This window comes from Pseudoliparis swirei, chromosome 6, assembly GCF_029220125.1.
Source record: "Pseudoliparis swirei isolate HS2019 ecotype Mariana Trench chromosome 6, NWPU_hadal_v1, whole genome shotgun sequence".
In the NCBI taxonomy this organism is placed as follows: domain Eukaryota; kingdom Metazoa; phylum Chordata; class Actinopteri; order Perciformes; family Liparidae; genus Pseudoliparis; species Pseudoliparis swirei.
Genome location: NC_079393.1, coordinates 17,995,863 through 18,016,687, shown reverse-complemented (window position 1 = coordinate 18,016,687; position 20,825 = coordinate 17,995,863). Strand labels below are relative to the sequence as shown.

The 20,825-nt window shown below is 44.4% G+C and overlaps 1 protein-coding gene across 4 annotated transcripts in view; it reads right to left on the bottom strand.

Annotated features, from left to right (window-relative positions):
* The window catches only part of ldlrad3 (low density lipoprotein receptor class A domain containing 3), a 70,090-nt gene extending 59,287 nt beyond the window's left edge, over nt 1-10,803 (bottom strand). The window contains exon 1 of one of the 4 annotated variants that reach the window (XM_056416694.1): nt 10,397-10,803. In XM_056416694.1, coding sequence (XP_056272669.1) covers nt 10,397-10,448 — 52 coding nt within the window. In that variant the 5' untranslated portion in view covers nt 10,449-10,803. The remainder of the gene's footprint in view (nt 1-10,396) is intronic. The other 3 variants (XM_056416695.1, XM_056416692.1, XM_056416693.1) reach the window with 3 other exon arrangements.
* Between the last annotated feature and the right edge of the window lie 10,022 nt (nt 10,804-20,825).

Genomic DNA, 20,825 nt, shown 5'->3' with positions numbered 1-20,825 from the left:
CAATGGCCACTTTATTGAGTGCCTTTGGATTGTTGGAGCAGTGACGTGCCAAATTAGTCTTAATCTGTCTGCACAGCTCATACTGAGCCTATAATCCCATAGCATTAGTATATTTTAACTGTTTATGAGTCTGGTCTGTGGTTATTAAAATAAAAATCCGAGGCTCAAAATAGAGTTCGTACGATCCAGTGTGGTTATGTTATGGAATGGCATTTTCCCACGTTGGCAGTATATTGAATTTGAGAAAAGTTGTTTTGTTGCAGTTTTGTTTTCACCTCTTGGATTGGGTTTTAGAGAAGCAATTGTCCATCTAATCCTCGAATAGATGACAGTGGCATTTTTTCAACAGCCTCCCAGCCTATTACCATCACCTTGGGATTACCTTCACAGCGAGGAGGTGCTGATGGAAATAGGGTGGAGGAAGGATGAGGAGGAGAACGATGACACAAATGACATTTGCGGGCAAGCTGCTTCCCACTCAGACGGAAAACAATAGACATAACACTGCACACAAAGTACAACGACCGAGATGTACGCACAAGTGCACACAAGGACAGTCGGACAAATATCTTCTTTTGGGCTCAAGTTCCTCATCCATCCCGAGGAGAAAGCTTCTCCTGTCCAACAAACGCATCTATTCCATTCAGTCGGATTCCCCACCGTGGCCCATCAGCGGCACAGACCCAAATGTCAACACTGACCTGCGTCTGTTACATCACGCTGTCGCAGAACACAACGGTAAACAGCACACGCTCTTCATCGGCCGCCGCCATGAGACCCCGTGCCGAGCAAACGGGCGTTTCCACAGAGACAGCCGGACCGTGAGAACTGATGCAGACAGCGGCAACAGGAGGAAAACAGCCACGATCTAGTTTTTAAAAGGGCATTCACTGACGTTAGAGATGCTCAATGATCCAGAAAACGAGATGCGTTAACTCAAAAGTCATCGGTATATGAGATGGAAGCACATTAAATGTTATAGAGACAACGCTAAAAGGTTTGATATTTAACCATTAACTCTTCTAAGCACACACAGGCTCATTGTGCAGCGTGGATCAGATGAACTGTAGCAGAGGGAGAAGTTGCATCCTTTTACTTAAAAAAAGAGCCTCGGGCTAGGGAGGGAGGGAGAGAGAGAGAGAGAGAGAGAGAGAGGAAATGATGCAGAGAGGGTTCAACAAAAGGCGCAGACTGGCTTTGTCTTCTCGTCTGTGTGTTAGCCAGTAATGAGCTCCTAATTGTGTAGCCAGGTCATGGAGTCACTGCAGAGGTTGAAAATCCGTGTTAATCAACGATATCTGCCAAAACTGAGCATTAGAGGAACAGAGAGAGAGAGAGCAGGGTTAGGGGAGGCGACGTAAAGGGATGTGAGATAGAGACTCGACATGAAGGAATCGGGGTAAAGGGGAAATGACGGGAGCATTACAGGCCAAATGTTTATTTCAACAGAATGCAGATGAGGCCAGTGGTCGCCTCTATATCTTGCCACCTCTCTGTTTTTCTCTGTATAATAAAATATCTACTCAACTGAATAGTAATGAGTCAAAATGGAGTGTTTCAGTTTAAAAGTGAACGGGTGTCGTGAATAGTTCTCACCGCGGCCGACGATATTGTAACTAAAAGGTCATCCGATACGATTTCAGTCCATGCGCTGTCTTTAAAAGGCTAACTTGGACATAGAAGCGACGCGACAGGAAATGACACGGGCGATGATGAGAAAGGTCCCGAGAGTACCTGGTGACCAATTTCTTTTTCCAACCGGTAATTACAGTCCGGGCCACGAGTTCACCGCATGGGGGACGTCTCATTTCCTCCCGCTCGGTGATGAGCCATCCTCTCTCCGCTGAGTGGAACAAAGCGGATGCTTGGGAGATGTTCATTTTCTGTTGCGCACACAGTCAGTCCATGTCAACGTGATGACGGTGTCACCCCCCCCATCCCCCCATCCCCCGTTGCCACTTCATTCATCTCCGCTGGTGAGCCTGCTTCACCTGATGTCCCTTGCCTTCTGAGAGTCCAGCTGCATGACTTAGTCCCTTAATTCTGTTCCACTCACTCACAGACAGAGCCCTAGACCTCGACGTGGTAATGGCTAACAAGTACTCTGGCACTGCATTGAGAAGAAGCTCCCGATGCCCTGAGGGTTATAAACGGAAACCATTTACACTACCGTTCAAAAGTTTGGGGTTATCCAGACAATTTTGTGTCTTCCATGAAAACTCACTTTTATTTATCAAATGAATTGAAAATTGAATAGAAAATATAGGCAAGACATTGACAAGGTTGGAAATAATGATTAATATTTGAAGTATTAATTTTGTTCTTCAAACTTCAAGCTCAAAGGAAGGCTAGTTGTATAGCTTATATCACCAGCATAACTGTTTTCAGCTGTGCTAACATAATTGCACAAGGGTTTTCTAATCAGACATTAGTCTTCTAAGGCGATTAGCAAACACAATGTACCATTAGAACACTGGAGTGATCGTTGATGGAAATGGGCCTCTATACACCTCTGGAGATATTTCATTAGAAACCAGACACTTCCACCTAGAATAGTCATTTACCACATTAACAATGTATAGTGTGTATTTCTGATTAATGTTATCTTTATTGAAAAAACAGTGCTTTTCTTTGAAAAATAAAGACATTTCTAAGTGACCCCAAACTTTTGAACGGTAGTGTACATCTCACTGCGGAACAGATCGGAGATCACATGCAGACTCGCGCTCAGAGCTGCGGCGCCTTGAAACCTCCGTCGCTTCCGCGGGGTCACCGTCCCCGGCCACTCCGACACATCGTTCGCTTGCCGTTCGATGTCGGTTGTCCTTTGAAAACCAAAGGAAATGCAGACGGCAGCGCTTTCGCGGCTCGTTGGCCAGGAGACTGAACGCGCGTCATTGGGCATCGGTGATCAGCGCAGCCCATCTCTCTCCACTGCAGCCACAGCTCTCTGTGGAAATGGAACGAGCGGTGGTGGTTGTGGGTGGGGCCGACGGGGGAGAGTCTGACGGAGACACACTGCTCAAAGCGCTCTGCGCGGCATCGGTAAACACAGCAAACCGAATGAAAACAAGTGGCCTCCTCCAGAAAGCGGCTCCCGCTCGTTTAGCTTGTTTTTGGAAGTATCCTTTTCTTTTCCTATTTCCCGTAAGGGTTTGTTTGCCTTCATGTGAGTTTATGAAAAGTTAATTGGTTCCAGACTCACTCGTGCCGATGTGAGCCAAAGGGTCAGTAACATATGTGGTCACGTATGTGCTTCCATATGTGAGCGTCTGACCTTGGATGAGTTTACTTTCCTTCACCAACTGTCACACTTGAGAATCACCAGTTATGCAAGTGTTTACATGTCTTGTCTATGTGTGTGTGTGTGAGTGTGCGCTTGGGCTGTGAAGGATGTGTGGCTGGCTGCAGAGGTCAGTCAAGGAGGAATCTACCATAATCCGTCATCATCAACATGCTGTGCTGTTCTTTCGGGACAGAAGAGCTCCTGACCCATGGAAGGACACGGTGGAGATGAGATTCACACAAGGGTGAAATGTGATGTCTACCAGCTTGACTGGTTTCTGTAGAAACGATGTTCAACCATACTGGGGGCTGCGTGGGCAACGTGCATATGTCAGGGCATCTACAGAAGCATGCGCTTATTGAGGAACCTTTTATTTTTAAAAGCGGTCGCACGTTTATCGTTATGTAAATGTCACTTGCACCAGAAAGGTCACATCCCCCGTCTGATGGAATGATGGACGTGCCTTTGGCTGGGCATGACATATTTGCATTCTGGTTATTTCACTGTAGTTTAATCTCCTCAAATTAACACTTAATATAATTATAATTTACTTTTTTTTTTAATTGTTCATACCTCCATTTTGTTTTGATGTGGATGAAGATTATGTTGTTTTTCTAGTTTAATGGTATAAAAGAAGACTCCCCAAATATATATATATATATATATTCCATATATGCACACACCACTTTTGATCCACGGTAAAGTGTCAGGACATCAAATGCCTATGAAAGTCATTAGAGAAGTCTCCAGCGTGCACTAACTTTTGAAGTACATAAATAGAAAGCTCCTTTAGAGTCTTTGGAAATCCCACCAATCCTTCATCAAGTATCTGGAGTCATTAGGCCCAGGAAGGCCGGGCTGACGTATCGTCCAAGGCATAAAAGAAATTAGTCAAATCTCAGGCCTGCAGCTTCTCATCAGAGAAAGCTGCACAGAGACGGACTCAATTACCATCTCTGACACAGTAGACCCGGGCAAGACTAATGGCTTCGGTCCTATAATGACCGAAGCCACGACTATATATATATATATATACACATATAGTGCATTCACAGCACCTTATTCAAGCACAAACGCACACATATGATATACACTGACTGGACCGAATAGAGAAGTAAAGAAAAGAGTGCACACTTGAAGCAGCGGGCTGAAAGCTCAAGAGGTGAAGCCGTGTTTTTGTGACATGACAGAGGTGGAGTCATGCATCACTGCACCTCTCCTCCTCAGAACAGTCTTCAAATTACCCCTGCCTGCCGTGACCCTTTTATCATCAATTTAACACAGACTAATTCTTTGGATTCAGCTGCAGAAAATGAGCGGCTTTTCGTGCATGTAAAAATGGAAAATTCAATATCAATATCCAGGGGTGGTGGGTCAAAGCTCTGAAAGTAATTATCACAATTACTTCAAGTCCGCCAAATTGAGATTGTTTATTTATTTATGTCTGGACCCGCCCGGTGGTGGAGACGCCTCAAGTGCATGATAGCGTGTACGTCACCAGATTGGCATTTCATCTGAGGAGTTGCTCAATCAGACTTGTGTCCATGCGAGCGAACACGCAATATCAGGTGAAGGGAATTCTGTTGGCACCGTCACTTCAATGTCTGGTGCGAAGAGGAGGGCGGGTCACATCATTCCCTTGCACATTTCCTCTGTGGATAGGGATGGATATCAGTGTAATGGAGGGTTTATTGGTCTGCTCCGACATGCCTGCCAAATTGGTTTGCTCTGAGAATAAGGTTAATGGAATGTAAGACACATCGTGGCATGCAAAGATCTCCTTGGCACAACTATGGCATGGAATCTCTCCAATTACTATCAATAACACACACAGCGATATCACATTGAGACAGGGGAAGTGCACTGTGCGGCACCTCAATCGGCGGCTTGTTTCACGAGCCAGCATCTCGGCCAGGGGGGCCTCGGACTCGGAGTTTACCCCTGGACTATTGAGCAATGCTAAATCCTTGTGTTGTGTAATAGAAGGAGAAAAAGAGTTCCACAAAAGTCCCTGTAATCCTAAAGATTAATCTAATCCTGCAGATAAATGCACCAGCAGCAACGTTGTGCTTCTAACACAGATTTTACCTACAATGCCATTAAGACAATTTGCATATTCATAGCACAGGCTCGTTACCGCAAGCATTTGGCAGCTGATACCTAAAATGTTCCTATGCAGATGATTAAACAATATCAAGAGAAAGTAGATTTCTACATAATTAGAAAATGAATAATTATTCAAAAAAATCACATTAAATATTTGACACAGAATAATTGTATTTTATTTCATCAACATATTTCTGTCTAGACATTACGTCAGACTGTTTGTTTTTGTCAGTGTTCTGACTACAATCGGCCTGATTCCTCTGTGGCTGATAACACCTGGAAACAGCATTTATTTATCCTGAATTCCCCGAATGACAAAAGGAGCAATTCTTTGAGTTGAGTGAAACATCGAGCAAAACAAACGTACACTTTCCCCGGGTCGAACACACACAGAGGGTAGGTGGCCCTAATGTCGTCTGTGTTTCTCTATGGGTGTCTGTTGACCTTTAAGGGGGCGTTTGTGAGGCTGGTTTGACAGCAGGATTCTGAAATTCCAGTCCAAAATAGCCTGTCATTGTCCACACTGGCTGCCACGGTGGCTGTGAGACGGAGTCCAGCAAATGACGGCTGATCACGGGGGACAGCAGGGGAGCCAGCTGTCAGCCGGCCAGTGTCCGCTCCTCGTCTGACAGCGGGCAAAGCGGCACAGGGGACGCATGCTGCCTCATTACAGTCCTAGATGAAGATAAAAGTGGGGGATCCAAGGTGACAAATGAGCAAATGTGCTTTGCGAGCTCCAAACTAAATGATCCACAACTCTGAGTCCCCATGCAAAGTTCGACTCGCCCAAAGTCTGCATTCCACGACTGAATCACCATACGGTATATCAACAACTCCAGGGTCAGGCATTTGTAGAGCAGTGGTTCTCAGATGGGGGTACGTCTACCTTGAAAATAGTTATTTAATACATATTAAATAAAATACAATGTAAGTTCATAAACTGAATTGTATATATTATATATTATCAGGCACTCTGCCTCTCTCTCACACTAGAAAGCAAACTTGTCAGCACATCTTAAGTTACCCTTGCCTTTAGCTAAGGCACTGTGGACAGTTATAATCCATGTGTCGCACAAAATGTCCTCATGGTTACCTCCACTGGGAATAACTATTGATAGAATATGTGCTGAGCAAACACTATACAGTATTGGGTGAAAAGCAAGAGTGCCATATATTCACAAGTGGACAAATTGCCAAAACCCTAAAGTCTACTCAAAACAACTCTCTTCTAAAAAGGCAGATTCCTCCAAGACTGCTGTTTGATCTTGGCATCCAAGAACGTGGTGGATCAATACAAGGCAGGCAGACGTCAGGGATTAACAAAACATGTGCATCACTGCATGGCAAATTAGCCAAGATCAATCTAAAATCAATATGTAATGAGCTGTCTCCAAACCTTTTCCACTAAATTGTACTCCTCGATCCACATACCCCAGGCTTCATGAAACATTTAGCTTCATGACTTGTAGATCACAGATGCTCAAAGAGAATTAACACAGAACCGACTTCCCACGCAGAGAGAAACACAAGATGGAGTCCACCTGGTGGTGAAAGGCCCCACACGGTGCACATGTGCTGGGCTGGTCGGAAGCATGGGACATGCGGAGGTGTTGTTACATTTGACTGATAACTAATGTATGCTTACAGTATATCGGGTTGGTCATTCTGCCCGAAGTAAAGGATTGGACGCGACAACTACCGTTTCAGTTTCTTTTTGTCAGAGCATTCGTTTTATTGATTGTTGTCGGATGCAGAGAGAATTTCAACAAATACAACCCAACAGTTAGAAGAACATTACCAACCCCTGCTTTAACGCCGCTCTTTTACCATCGTCTGAAACTTGACTCCAGTCATGTGGCTTTGTTTAACAGCTCTGGGAAACAAAGCCACGCTGGCCCTCCTTAATCCCTGGCCTTCTCTGTGCGACTGTGGCTGGACGCACATCAACCATGTCAGCCAGCGCAAACACACAACATCTCTTTCCCTCTTTTCCTGTTGCAAAGACACGCAACGATAAGCACGGACACAGAGGTTTAGTGGGCTGTCGCTGGGACGCCACAGTTCAGAAATACAAAAAATAACTAGAATGGGCACTCGGTAGAGCGCATACCACAAGATTGGGCATTGAATTATGAACATTTTGGGATTAGTTGCATGCCAATTGGATAAAAATTGACCGTGCTATGGTAAAAAGAGGATGTTGACCTTTTCATGACCTTGACCTTTGACCCGATCTATCCCAAAATCTAGTCAAATGGTCCCCGGATAATAACCAATCATCCCACCAAATTTCATGCGATCCGGTTCAATACTGTTTGACTTATGCGAATAACACGCACACATACAAATACACGGCGATCAAAACATAACCTTCCGCATTTTCAATGCGAAGGTAATAAGCGGAAACAATGTGATTCTGTCTCCCCGTTGAAATGACAGGAATAGTGTGTCTTTGGTTCTGAAGGAAAAGATGCGGCCAGCTGGCCGGTGTGTGTGTGGCTTGGTAACACAGAGCAGCACAAACAATGTTACAGCTTAAACGCATCAAACTGTGGGATTGCAGCAAGTAAATATTTCAATATATCTTTTAAGAGTTTTACAAATCTGTCCAAGTACAGTATAAACATAAATGTGTCAAATGTACCTCTACATTAAAGGACATTTGACCAGGGCAGCCCTCTGTGTTAGAGCAATGTACAATATGGTATATAAGATAACTGTTGCAAAGGTAATGAACTTTTCTGACATTGTTCCTGGATTCATATCAATATCATCCCTGGTGCAGGGCCTGGCAGACCAGCTGAACATCTTAAATGTAATTGCAGGCTGCCACATGTGTGGCTAAATCTCATAATAGCTGATTTATGTCTTGCAGCTTTGAGTGTGAGTACAAGGCTGCAGAGCACACAGTCTGGAAGCATCCTCTGAAAGGGAGTTGGCCCACAGAAAGTCTTTACTACATTCAATATCTCATCATTACCATGGAACAGATGCTGTACGTATACTGGAACAGTTTAGCACTTTTGAACTGTTTAGAGCTGTGCATCAAACCCAGATATGTATGGCTAATTTCCGAAATGTAGTACAGTCTATTAATGTATTTTTAGCCTCAAATTTGGCTTGAGCCAGCTGATACATGATTCTGTATACTGTACAGCTCATTAAGTATAATAACAATAATATCTACATATTGTTGAGTATTAAAGCCATATTCATTGGAAGAGTGAACCCGCTGATCTGCAAGACTCACATATTCCATTCGAGGGATTCAAAATCCAAATAGTGATTTTGGACAGTGTTGTGGAAATGTATGAAATGAATGATTCTGTAGTTGAGTGTGAATGTGAGTTCATTGATTACAGCATGCATAACAACCGTGTTGGGATTCCTCGGTTCCACGTGACACTGAAGGGAATGAAATGCACTCACATCGGCAACATATCAATAAACTGTATATATATAGCCAGAATAATAATAAATGGCAATGTTCTACTGACTAAAGAACGAAAGTGGCTGGTAATAGCAATGATATGTAACTTGCATCCGGACCAGGGCACCAATACAGCACACACAAACAGAGTCCAGTTGACATTATTTTTTAACCTGGTCAGGCAAAGAGCTAATAAAAGACAGAAGCATAATTTGTTTATTCAAAGCCGACAACTACTGCAGGTAAATGTCTGACATCACTCATGTGTACATGCTCAGAAGAGCAAACGGGGCAGGTATTGGCGGCCAACACGAAATCTCATTTCCACACCCAATATAATATTTACATTTCACTTGCACTGAAAAAAGCATATATTCATGTGCACATGAACAGGTGTTACTAATAACCTCAAATGGCTCTCTGTTTATCAAAGTGTCCCAGTAAGCCAGGACCGCATGACAGTGAGCCAGCATCCACAATAACAGAACCCTGAAACCCAAAGCTGCTAAATGGAAATCAACATCATTATTCTGGTATTCCTGTGCCTCTGGTATCATGTCAAAACATCTCCCAGAAAGGACCTAAGTAGTACCTGGAGCATCTTAGAGCTGTTTTAGCGATGCACATTCAATGCACCTACAATAACAGTTTAGCTCATTACTATGCGCTGTAGATGTGATTAAAAAATGTGAGTGGAAAAAAAGTTGAATCTTTTTTTTTTACACATAAGAAAAGGTCTCGTAAGAGAAAATAAAAAAGTACCTTACACATGCAGGTGGATGACATGTAATAGGAGTTACTGTATTAAACACCGGCACAGTGGACATACATATTTAATTAGTTTCATTATACCAGAACGTGCAGCATACAGTCCACACATGTGGAGCCCTTTCTATATGCAGAGCAGATGATTATTGAAAAGGCGAAAAGATGATAAGATCTCACCTAATTTGAGGCTGCTTACCTCTGATTCACTGATTGCCACGCAGGTGTTTCACATCACCGTGATTACTCACTGTTTAGCCCACTGTAATGACTAATGACCAGAGGCGTGTCACCGGTTGGGAGACCAGCATAGTTCAAAGGATCCACACTGTCCCGTACACGTGTCCTCCACCAGGGGCCCAAGCGGCCATGGCGGGGCCGGAGGAACAGATTGACTTGTCAACAGTGCCCTGTCAACAAGCTCTCCGTCATAACCGTAAGCCGGAGGAAACTGTAACCCCGTCTCAGCGGGTGGATGTGGGGATGGAAGCGACGCTCGTGAAGGGGGGCATGCATCCAGTCGACGTGCACGAAGCAACATCGCGCGTGCAGCTTCAAATCCACATCTCCAGACATGAAACACCGTTCAGTCGATGCGAAGGAAAAGTCAGATAACTTATTTCCATAGAAGTTGCTCCAGTTAGTTTGAGTTGAGGCCACTCGTCGACTTAAACAAATAACAACACCACTACCTCCTACCAGTGGAGCTTTAACCAGCCATACAGAGAGCATTTAAACACATTGTACATCGCCCGTATACTGAAGATAGTGTCGGCGGAGTAGTTTCCGTGTGCTTTAAAAAAACTTACCAACAGTTCTTGAGCTTGACCACGAACCAAGCAGAAGGTACCAGATCCACATCCTACGGTCTACTTCCCCCACCCACCCCCGGCCTGCCCTTGCTGTCCTGCCCCGCCGAGGGGCCGAAAACTGGGGGCAAAGAAGAAGAAAAAAAACTTATCCGACACAGCTCCGCTGCTCCTGCCTGTCGAAGCTACTTCTCAATTGTTCTTCTCTCTCCCTCTCTCTCTCTCTCTTTCTCTCTTTGTGTTTGTTTTTATCTTCCGGCAATACGAGGAGCGCGTTTGGCGTGAGAGTGGCGGATTCGCGTCGGGACATAAGTAGTCCGGTTCGGGGAGTGGGAGGGCGCACGGGCTGGAGCTGGGAAGGGGCTCGGGGTGGCGGCAGGCAGGCAGGGAGACGGCCGCTCCGTGCGTTGGTGCTGAGGGAGGCGGAGTCGGAGGCACAGAGCCGGAGAGCAGAGGTCGCCCAGTCCGGGACAGTGGTTCTCAAACTGCGGGCGAAGGACCGCTAACGGACCCCGCAGGAGGAAACCGGGAGTTGTTTGATTGCACCGTTACTCGCTGTCACAGCAAAGTTATTTTAACGCACGTGTAGATACTCAACAGAGACGGCACTGCCATGGGATACATGAGAGAACCTCCATCTACCAAATAGAATATACACTTTTATTAATCCCCAAGGGGAAATTAGTTCTCTGCATTTAACCCATCCTTAGTTATTAAGGAGCAGTGGGCTGCGGTGAAGCGCCCGGGAAGCAACTGGGGGTTCAGTACTTGCTCAAGGACACTTCGACTTGCAACTAATGGGGAGAGCGGGGATCGAACCCACAACCCTGCGATTGCAGGACGGCCCTCTTACCCCACTGAGCTAAAGCAAAGTGAGGGCCACATTGCTTACTGATATGGTTTCCTTAATATTAAATAAAGATATGAGCAGGCCTAGGCAAGGGCCTCATTGTCTCCTGAATTCCTGCTAAAACATTGCATGGGGTTATTGTTTATAAAATCGAAAAAAATTATGGAAAGAGTGAAAGAAATAAACCATAGTGTATTTTATTAATGTTAAATCCCATTTGGAAGATGGCCTATAAAAAACACCCTGTTCAATGGTTCTTATGTAAAATTAAGTACACTAGGCCTACACAGGGTCTCTGTAACACAAACTTGCTTAAAAAATGTTATATTAAAAACTATAATAAATATATATTGCAAACCAATATGATTATGGGACATGATATAAGTAGACACATATAGGCTATGTGGTCTTACATTGTATACATACTACACATCGTAGCAATGTATCAAATGTGGCTGATGTATCTCTTGTTCAGTTTCAAGTGCACAAAGATATGCATGAAATGATAAAGCAATACAATTCCGAAGGAGTCACCGCCAGGTGTCGGGATACTGTTGCTCTCATTTAAGCCCCCAGGAAGTTCCTGTAGATCCTCCTGTCATCACCTACAACCCAGAGTTCCCCTCTTTGGTTCCTTCAAAGACAATTATGCTACCATTTTATTATGTATCCAACAATTAGACATTGATGGCAGATTCAGTATATTTTTACTTTACATCATATGAGTACTTAATGTGTTTTTTAGCTCCAACAAAACATTATTTGGGGAAGCCAAAACTAACAGTCAAACATACACAAAAATGATGCCATCTAACAGTTAAGACAGACACAACTCAACCGCTTACCATAATATTTTATTTGAAGACTCCTGTTGATGAATGTAATCTTTGGAAAACACTAGAAATTAAATATGTAGTTGAGATTTTTAAAAGCACAGGCCTTTTGTTTGGTCCTACAACAAACATTTATTTGTTTATTTGTTTATTTATTGGATCCCCATTAGCTGACGCCTTAGCGACCGCTAATCTTCCTGGGGTCCACAGAAAGGACAAAATACAATACATACAAAAACATACAAAACATATCGTGAAACCAAGTTAAAAATAGTACAACAAAGTAAAAAACAATAAAATGGTGCAGTCAGATGCTCAGTACAGTTGAAGGATAAGATATATGTTATGTTATGCAAATCAACTTAAGTCATACAAAGAAAAAGAAAAGAAAATCAGATGACTAAAAATCAATAGAATACATCAAGTGGTGAATGTTCTTAGGTGCGCCTTTAATTGTTTTTTGAATGATAAATTGTTACTTATGTGAGTTAAACGAGGAGGCAGTAGGTTCCAAGCGGTAATTGCACGATAGATAACGGTACACATGATCTGGTAATTGGATAAACATCCTGTTTACTTTATTATATCCAGGCAGGGAGGATTAAAAGTGCCCCCTTAATTCTGGGTTTTTATGTATGTGAGGTAATAACTTCTTATATTCAATCTTGGCAACACTGGGATGGGAGGATGGGGCAAAGCAGCTCTGTCATTTAAAATGTATATTTTCTGCATCACCATTCATCCCCCCTTCTGTATGGCTTGTATACAGGAACATATTATCAAATTACAGAAATATGTGCATTTCAACAGTATGTGCCAAACCAAACAAAAGGATTAACCGTACCAATACTGCAGTTATTTTCAATAGGAATACAAATATTTTTGAAATAACTAGATATGCATGCAAAAGTTGGCACAAGGGAAAACTATTTGGAGCATTCTTCTAACACATGGTTTGCCTTGATGTAAGGTAAAAGAGGTAAAACAATGTACAACATCATAGCATGGAAGAGTGTTTGGTGGTGGCACAGAAAGCAAGAGACAGTTGCAGAGAGAGAGAGAGACATCTTCTCTCTAGTTCTACTACTATACAAACTTGTAATGCAACTTCCACACAGTAAGGAATTCAATATTTAACAACCCAGATGGAGGACTGTCAGGCCACTGATACAGACATACAAAACAGCTGCAAGGCAGAAAAGAAGCAAGAATGTATCATCACGTTTTATATTGACATTAGAACATCAGTTTATGTTGAATTGAATTAGAGGGAGACAGGGAGAGAGACGCCAACGACAGGAGGCTTCCCCTATCAAACCTCTCTCCTCTTTATCACAGAAGTGCAGCTGTGTGCAAACAGACAACGGTGCTTCGAACAAGACCCCATTTTGATAGCATGCTAACCTGGAGGACTACGATTGGGATGAGTCCCAATATCAGACTCCTCCAGCCCACTTTATATTCATCCACACACTGCCTTATCAAGCTGAAGCCTCGTGCAGACTCGAGCTCCAGTGGAGGGTCTTAGCATGACGCTCGAATCTGGGAAAACGTTGTGAACGATTCCTGCTTGATAGCTGCTGCAAGGGCCTGTGTCCTCGTATCCCTCCATTGCAGCATGTTGTACCTTATGTTTTTAATTCTGTTTTGACTGAGTCCTGGCGTGAGGCTCCCGTGGGCTGCGTAACGGCTCTGGAAGCACACACAGTTGGCAGATATGAATATCCTGATGAGCCAACAAAAGCATACACAAGCCTCCTCAGCACAAATCCTGAATACAATCAACACTCGTAAAACTAAACGCTTGCTGAGGAGGAAGATGATTTGTCAGTCAATGATAAATGGATTTCATTTTGCTCCCCAGGAGTTTTCATTAATGTTAATGCCGAGCCGTTTCACGAATTATACAGTCTGATGCATGAACCACACCGGTATAATCTGTTTTTAAGGGGGGCTGCAAGTCAAAAGCAGAAATGAGCTGAACTATATTCCTGATTGACGCATTGTTTCAGTTCTTCCCATCAATTAGTTGAGGCTATCTTTAAACAACTCAGACCTTATTAGCCTCTGGTCAACAAATGGACTCATTAAGGGACATAACTCTAATATGAAGGTTGTTATTGATTTAATCGCAGGAGAACCCAATTAGTGAAATTTGGAAAATGACTCAATGAGACAATCTGATTAGTGAACGGGGGGAGCATCGCAACCCGGGATGACTTTGCCTGTGGGCGAGTGGTGGCATTGAGAGAAAGAGAGAGAGAGAGAGACATTCAGCCAGAGATGTAGCGAGAGGTAAGGGAGTGTGTAACAGGAGCAGCACAAAGGGAGTCTGTGTGACAAAACAGCACTTACAGACCAGTAGGGAGGCAGAATGAGGAAGGAAGCCAGCAGCAAGAAAAAGTATCAGGGGATGAATGAGGGAAACAAGAGATGAAGAAGGTGTGAGTATAAAGAGGTGAGAAAACAAATCTGCGGAGATATTGTAATAGAAAGAGATGACAAATGAGAGGAGAAATTAATTTGAATAAATATTTTACCGAACCTTTAAGGCAAACTGTAATGCTGAATGTAAACATACTGTAAATCCGCCATGGTTGCTGAGTTCACTGTCACGGAGAGCTCTGCTAACATATCACAACATCCACTGAGAGTGTAACATGTGGTCGAGAGAGCCTTAAAACAACTCAGGAGAGCTTCAGCGTGACATGTCCTTGTCATGTCGGAAAGCCATGGAGCCAGCTGCGATACGCCACGGCCCCGAAAGGACCGGCTCATTCTCTGGGGCGAGTCCCTTGACATTCATTTTACATTTAACAACCAGCGCACCAATGTGAAGGACATCTCCGTTTGTGAGTAAGTGTGTGAGTCAGAAACAAACGGGGGGAGGACACACCGAGGGACAGCACGCTTATGGTTTCAGAAAATGTTTCTGCTGATCCATAAAGGAGTTGATTTTAGTGGAGAATATACAGAAGAAGAGAAAAACACACCGCTCCCAACACGACACCACACACTCACACTTATGTGACCAATTGTATTGAAAAACATGCACAAACACACTTAGTTATACGTTCTTGCATGATTGGATGATTTTGCCCACTCTCAGTCTCCTTCATGCTCCTTTAAAGACATTAATTGAATAATCATTCAATTATGTGACCGTTGCCTGGATCCACTGACATTAGTTAGCAAAGCTGACCTCCAGCCTGGCGGCGCAGCGGGGATATCAGATACGCATCAACAATTGAATCAGAGGGAGACAGAACCGGTCATTTGTGTGTCTGTGTGTGTGTGTGTGCGTGTGTGAGGCCCAGGCAGAGAATCAAAGATATCGATTTGGGATTTCAGAGGCGAGGGCCGATAACAATTCGAGGGAGAAGCGCCTGCAGCATTGACAATTACTTTCTTGATGAAGCCAGACAAAATGGCGTACTGATTGGAAAGGGTGACACGGCAAATTGCAAAATACAAGTGTGAAAATAAGTATGTTAAATATAGCATTAGCATAACATTAATGGACGGGAAAAAGCAGGGATGTGAATATTAAAGAATATGATCCGGCTTTGGGCTATTTCACGAAATGTAAATAGCCGGTATGTTAATGGTAAAATAGATTAAAACCCCCATGTAATAATGGACTCACATTGTACAACGATGTGAGCAACAATAATTTATAATTAAAAATATAATTTAATTATTTATATTTAACAGTAAAATATAGACAGGAAACCAGAATATGTACCGTCATTTAAGTTGACACCAGTCAACAGTTGTTTCTGATGTATAAAGATTCAAATGAGCCCAACAAATAAAGCTGAAGTCATAATTTACTCTCAAGGCAGCAGTGGTCCATCACTACTGGTCTCCAAAGCACAGGCGGTGGCATTCTTAAACAACAGCCTCAAACCAGGTCAAGTCCAGCTGAGCAATGGGCAATTTTCTCTCACTTACACAGATTTGTAGACAACTGCAACCACCCATCAGGGTTTCATCCCTCACATGGTCAGCCCTCTTTCGGCAAAATATAAACTAAACTTACCGGTATGTTTCTACAATCTTAGGTGTCATTCTAAATGATGAAATGATGGCCAGTGAAGTCTAAACGCTGGTTTATTATCTACAGAAACACCTGTGGCGCTACGTCAGAAAGAAGCTCTATGAGGTGCTCTGAGCTGCATGCAGCTGGGGCTGGTGAGGATGACATGAGTTGTGAACCATATTATTGGATGCATTGAAATGCTGACCTGACGATGGCATTCAATGAATAGTCCGGGGGTCACAAACATGTCACATTACATCATAAGCGGTGACCACAGTAGACCGTGTGATAGTCGATATAGGTATATATGTTGTGAAGATAGTTTATGAAGATACAACCTTTGACCTGCTGGTGGCTCTGAATGATGAAAAGTTAGGGGTCATAGGCAAATCTGATGTAGCAATGCAACATCCCATTCAACATCTGTTGGGCCAATTCACACAAAGCCATGATTGCCGACCTCAAGGTGGCACTAAAGGAAAAGCCAGGGGATAACCAAAGTCTCTGTCCTCATCACATGAGGACCATTCATGTCCGTATTGCATGTCAATCCATGTGATTCGGCAACATATTTCTGTCCGGACCAAAGAGACCAAAGAGGGGCACCAGCTGTTCAACACTGCCCACCGTGGTGCTTGTCCTCCCTCAGACGAAAAGGTGGATGGCACGACATCTTTTAACATGAACCCAGTAATTTGCCCTAAAGATAATCAAATCCTAACCATACAAGTGGCACATCAGAAAATGCTCATTTGTACACAGAACACAATGTGTCCCTGAAAGATCTTTTTTCTTGTGATGCTTTTGAAGGCACCGTGAGGACTTTCTGGACCGCTCACCAGCACCAGAAACTCAAAAAAGCATTAAGAGAATTGAAAGTAAAACAATTACTCTCATTCATCTCTTTTCCAGACATTGAGTGCCTCCTTGCTGCATAATGTCCACCTCTTCAATTATAAGTTATTTCCTGTGCCAGCGGTCGCACGTGTCTTCTCGATAAACGGGCGTTCATTCACATTCAAGTCAAAAACTCTTTTATCAAAGGCAACATTACGGTACAATGGGATTAAACGGAATGACATAACGGAACCGATCACATTTTGCTTCACGCCCCATTGTGCATCAGTCTGGACACACGTGACCAACTTACCAGACATCGAATACATTATTGAAGAATAGAAGGAGAGGGGGTATCACAGCGAGTGAGCCATCGAGAGGAGGAAAACAAAGGACAGAAGAGAGCGTCAGGGCCAGAAGGTCATGTGATGGAGTGAGGCCAGGATGAAAAGAGGCACCAGTGCTCCCAGCAGGCGTTCCCTGTTTCATAGCACACCCGCAGGCTGTCTTCGTCTTTTGAAGGGCTAAAGTCGGCCAATCACACGCCCTGGCCCTATTCTGCATCTTCCATCAGATTTCAATGTGCCCCGAGCCATATTAGTGTTTGATAAAAGAACCCTGAGTTGCAGGACGGTAACATTGAGAGCAACCTTGAGAATATTACGAGGTGCTGTATGTCTGCGAGATGAACGAATATGCACAGCGTCGTGTTCGAGCTATTGAAGCGTGAATTAGAATAAAAGAGGAGCAGCGGACAGCTATTGAGGACAAAAGAAAGTGGGAGCAAACAGGGAAGAAATAATTGGTTCATAAGTAAGATTCAACAGTCAAGCACATGAATATAGATGTGTGTGAAAGGGGTTAGGAGGAAGAGGAGCATGAAATATCTGAACTAAACTAAATAGTTATGGACGTTAGGATACGGTTTCGTCAAGGTCGTGATATAATGGCTCATGTGTGGAGCTCAACACGGTATAGAGACTGAACACCGGGGAGGCATGAGGTGGCAGCACGGCCCAAAGGTTTCTCGACAGGAATAGATTGTGTAGGTCTGGGTGCAGCTCGAGCAGCAGGAGGACCGGACGCTCGGCACAGCGGGATCTGACTTGTCAGGCCAGATCAGTTTGATCTACTAGGCTCCGGCATTATGAGCAACGCCACTGGATTATAACTCAGTCCTGGTGGCTCTGGGCTCTGATTGGAGCAGCAGGAAGAGAGGGCGGAAAATAAGGGGAAGGGCAAGAGACCGGCAGGGGAGCTGAGAACAGGGCCTTTGATCACAGGGTGGAGGAATTACCAGCTATATGCCCACTGCTCCTGGGCCCCGACCACAAAGCACCATGGGAAATGTCTATTTAAATATCAACCCCTTTGTTGCTCCACGACTGTCATTCATTTCTTGGCATGCACAGAGACAGAAGTAAACACACACACACACACACAGAACTGCAATAATCATCATCAGCTCCTGACTCCCTCACCCGCTCAGCCCAGACCTTCTCTCTCAACATTGATGGCTCCATCGTCACCCCCTCCACCCATGGTCCGCAACCTCGGTATCATCCTCAACCCCACCCTCTCTTTCAATTCAATTCAATTCAGTTTATTTGTATAGCCCAATTTCACAAATTACAAATTTGTCTCAGAGTGCTTTACAATCTGTACACATAGACATCCCTGTCCCAAAACCTCACATCGGATCAGGAAAAACTCCTAAATAACCCTTCAGGGGGAAAAAAAGGGAAGAAACCTGCAGGAGAGCAACAGAGGAGGATCCCTCTCCAGGATGGACAGGTGCAAAAGATGTAATGTGACCAGAAGGACAGATTTAGAGTTAAAACACATTCAATGAATATGACAGAGTGTATGAATAGTTCGTAGTAGGCATATTCCACGATGGAGACCTCCACGATCCATCAGGCAGATGGAGGTAGAGAGGAGGAGTGAGCGGAGTCTCAACAGTGGGCGGAGTCTCAACAGGACAGTGGCGTAGTCGGTAGCAGGAATTCCACGACCCAGACCTCGATGATCCACGCCAACCACATCACCAAACCTGGCGTCTTTCCACCTCAGGAACACTGCACACCTCCGGCCCTCTCTGTCCTCTGCCACCACTCAATCTTTCATCCAGGCCCTCGTAACCGCCTGGACGACTGCATCAGCATCCTCCATAAACTTCAATATGTTCAGAGCTGCTCACCCCCACCCGCCGCTATGAACACATCACCGCTACGCAGCCTCCACTGACTCCCGGTCAAATACAGGAGAGACTTTAAAATATTGTTCAAGCAAGCCCTCAAAACCCACCTTTCACCTCTCCCCCTGCCCCCCACCCTCCACCACATGACCCATTCCCCATAGCTTCTCCAGTTATTTCCTTTTTACCCGAAATGTTTTGTTTGTTTGTTTGTTTTGTTTGCTCCTTGTCTTTCTTTTTACTTTTCTTCTCTTGATCTAAAGCTTCTTTGAGTGTCTATTAAAGTGCTGTATGAATTTAAAGTATTATTAAGATTTTTTTTGTTATGTAGCCTTGGGCAAACCCTTGTTAGCGTCGCTGCTGAGGGGCCACAGGGACATGGGGGGATACCAGTCTGCACACACACACACACACACACACACTGACTTACTGACAAAGAGAGGTCGGTCATCAGAAGCATCTCAACAATAGCCGTCCCTTGAGGTGTGAAGGGGACATCTTTCCCGAGTCTAAACACGTCTCCGACTGGACGACCTGGAGCGGGACATTCAAATTCAAAATGGAGTTGAAATGTTGCGAGGCAACGTGATTCACCAATAAATGAGTCCACCGACACACACACACACACACACACACACACACACACACACAGGACATGGACTCAAAACACACGGCAACGTCATGAGCATGGAAGCACTGGCAGTTCAACGTTTCTGAGCAGTATAGTTAAAGTTTCTGGCGTATCTCCCAATTCTCTCAAGCATGTCCAAAGCTTACCCTGCTGGCTGAGAATATGTGTCTGTGTGTATATGTCTGTGTGTATGTGTGTATGTGTGTATGTGTGTGTCTGTGTGTATGTGTCTGTGTGTATGTGTCTGTGTGTATGTGTCTGTGTGTGTGTCTGTGTGTATGTGTCTGTGTGTGTGTGTCTGTGTGTATGTGTCTGTGTGTATGTGTCTGTGTGTGTGTGTGTGTGTGTGTCTGTGTGTGTGTCTGTGTGTGTGTCTGTGTGTGTGTGTCTGTGTGTCTGTGTGTGTGTCTGTGTGTGTGTGTCTGTGTGTATGTGTCTGTGTGTCTGTGTCTGTGTGTCTGTGTGTGTGTGTGTGTCTGTGTGTGCGTGTGTGGGCCGATGGGGGTTTCCCACCTGCCATTTGGAGGGAGGACATGTGAGCGTGGAATGAGCAGAGATTTGATCGTGTCTAATCCTCGGAGGAGGGGGGCCACCTCAGCATATCGGCAGTGGAAGGGCCAAATCCAGAACGTAGACAAAGGGGGTAGTGTCGCTGCATGTTGTGTGTGCAACAGCTTAACCACACACACTTGAAATGATTATTAATGAGCTTGAAGTGTTTGTGATGATGTATTTAGTTTTAGAAGTGGCGAACGACCCCTCCCCCATAACATTTGAGGTGCCAACTGCCCTCTATGGCGAGAGCGCCTTCAGGACCCAGCATGCTCCCTGCAGGTCAGCTGGGAGCAGAGCGAGCGGGCCTCCTCCGTCTCCCTGTGGATCATTTAATTGAGAAAGTCTAATGGAGTATTGCTGGTGGCGCCTGGGCTCAGACACACGCTGAGCCTGACCTTTCATCTTGAGAAAAATGAACATGACCACCGGATGCTCGTTTATTCAGACGATTCTTCATTATCTTAACGGCCGCCCATATACCGTG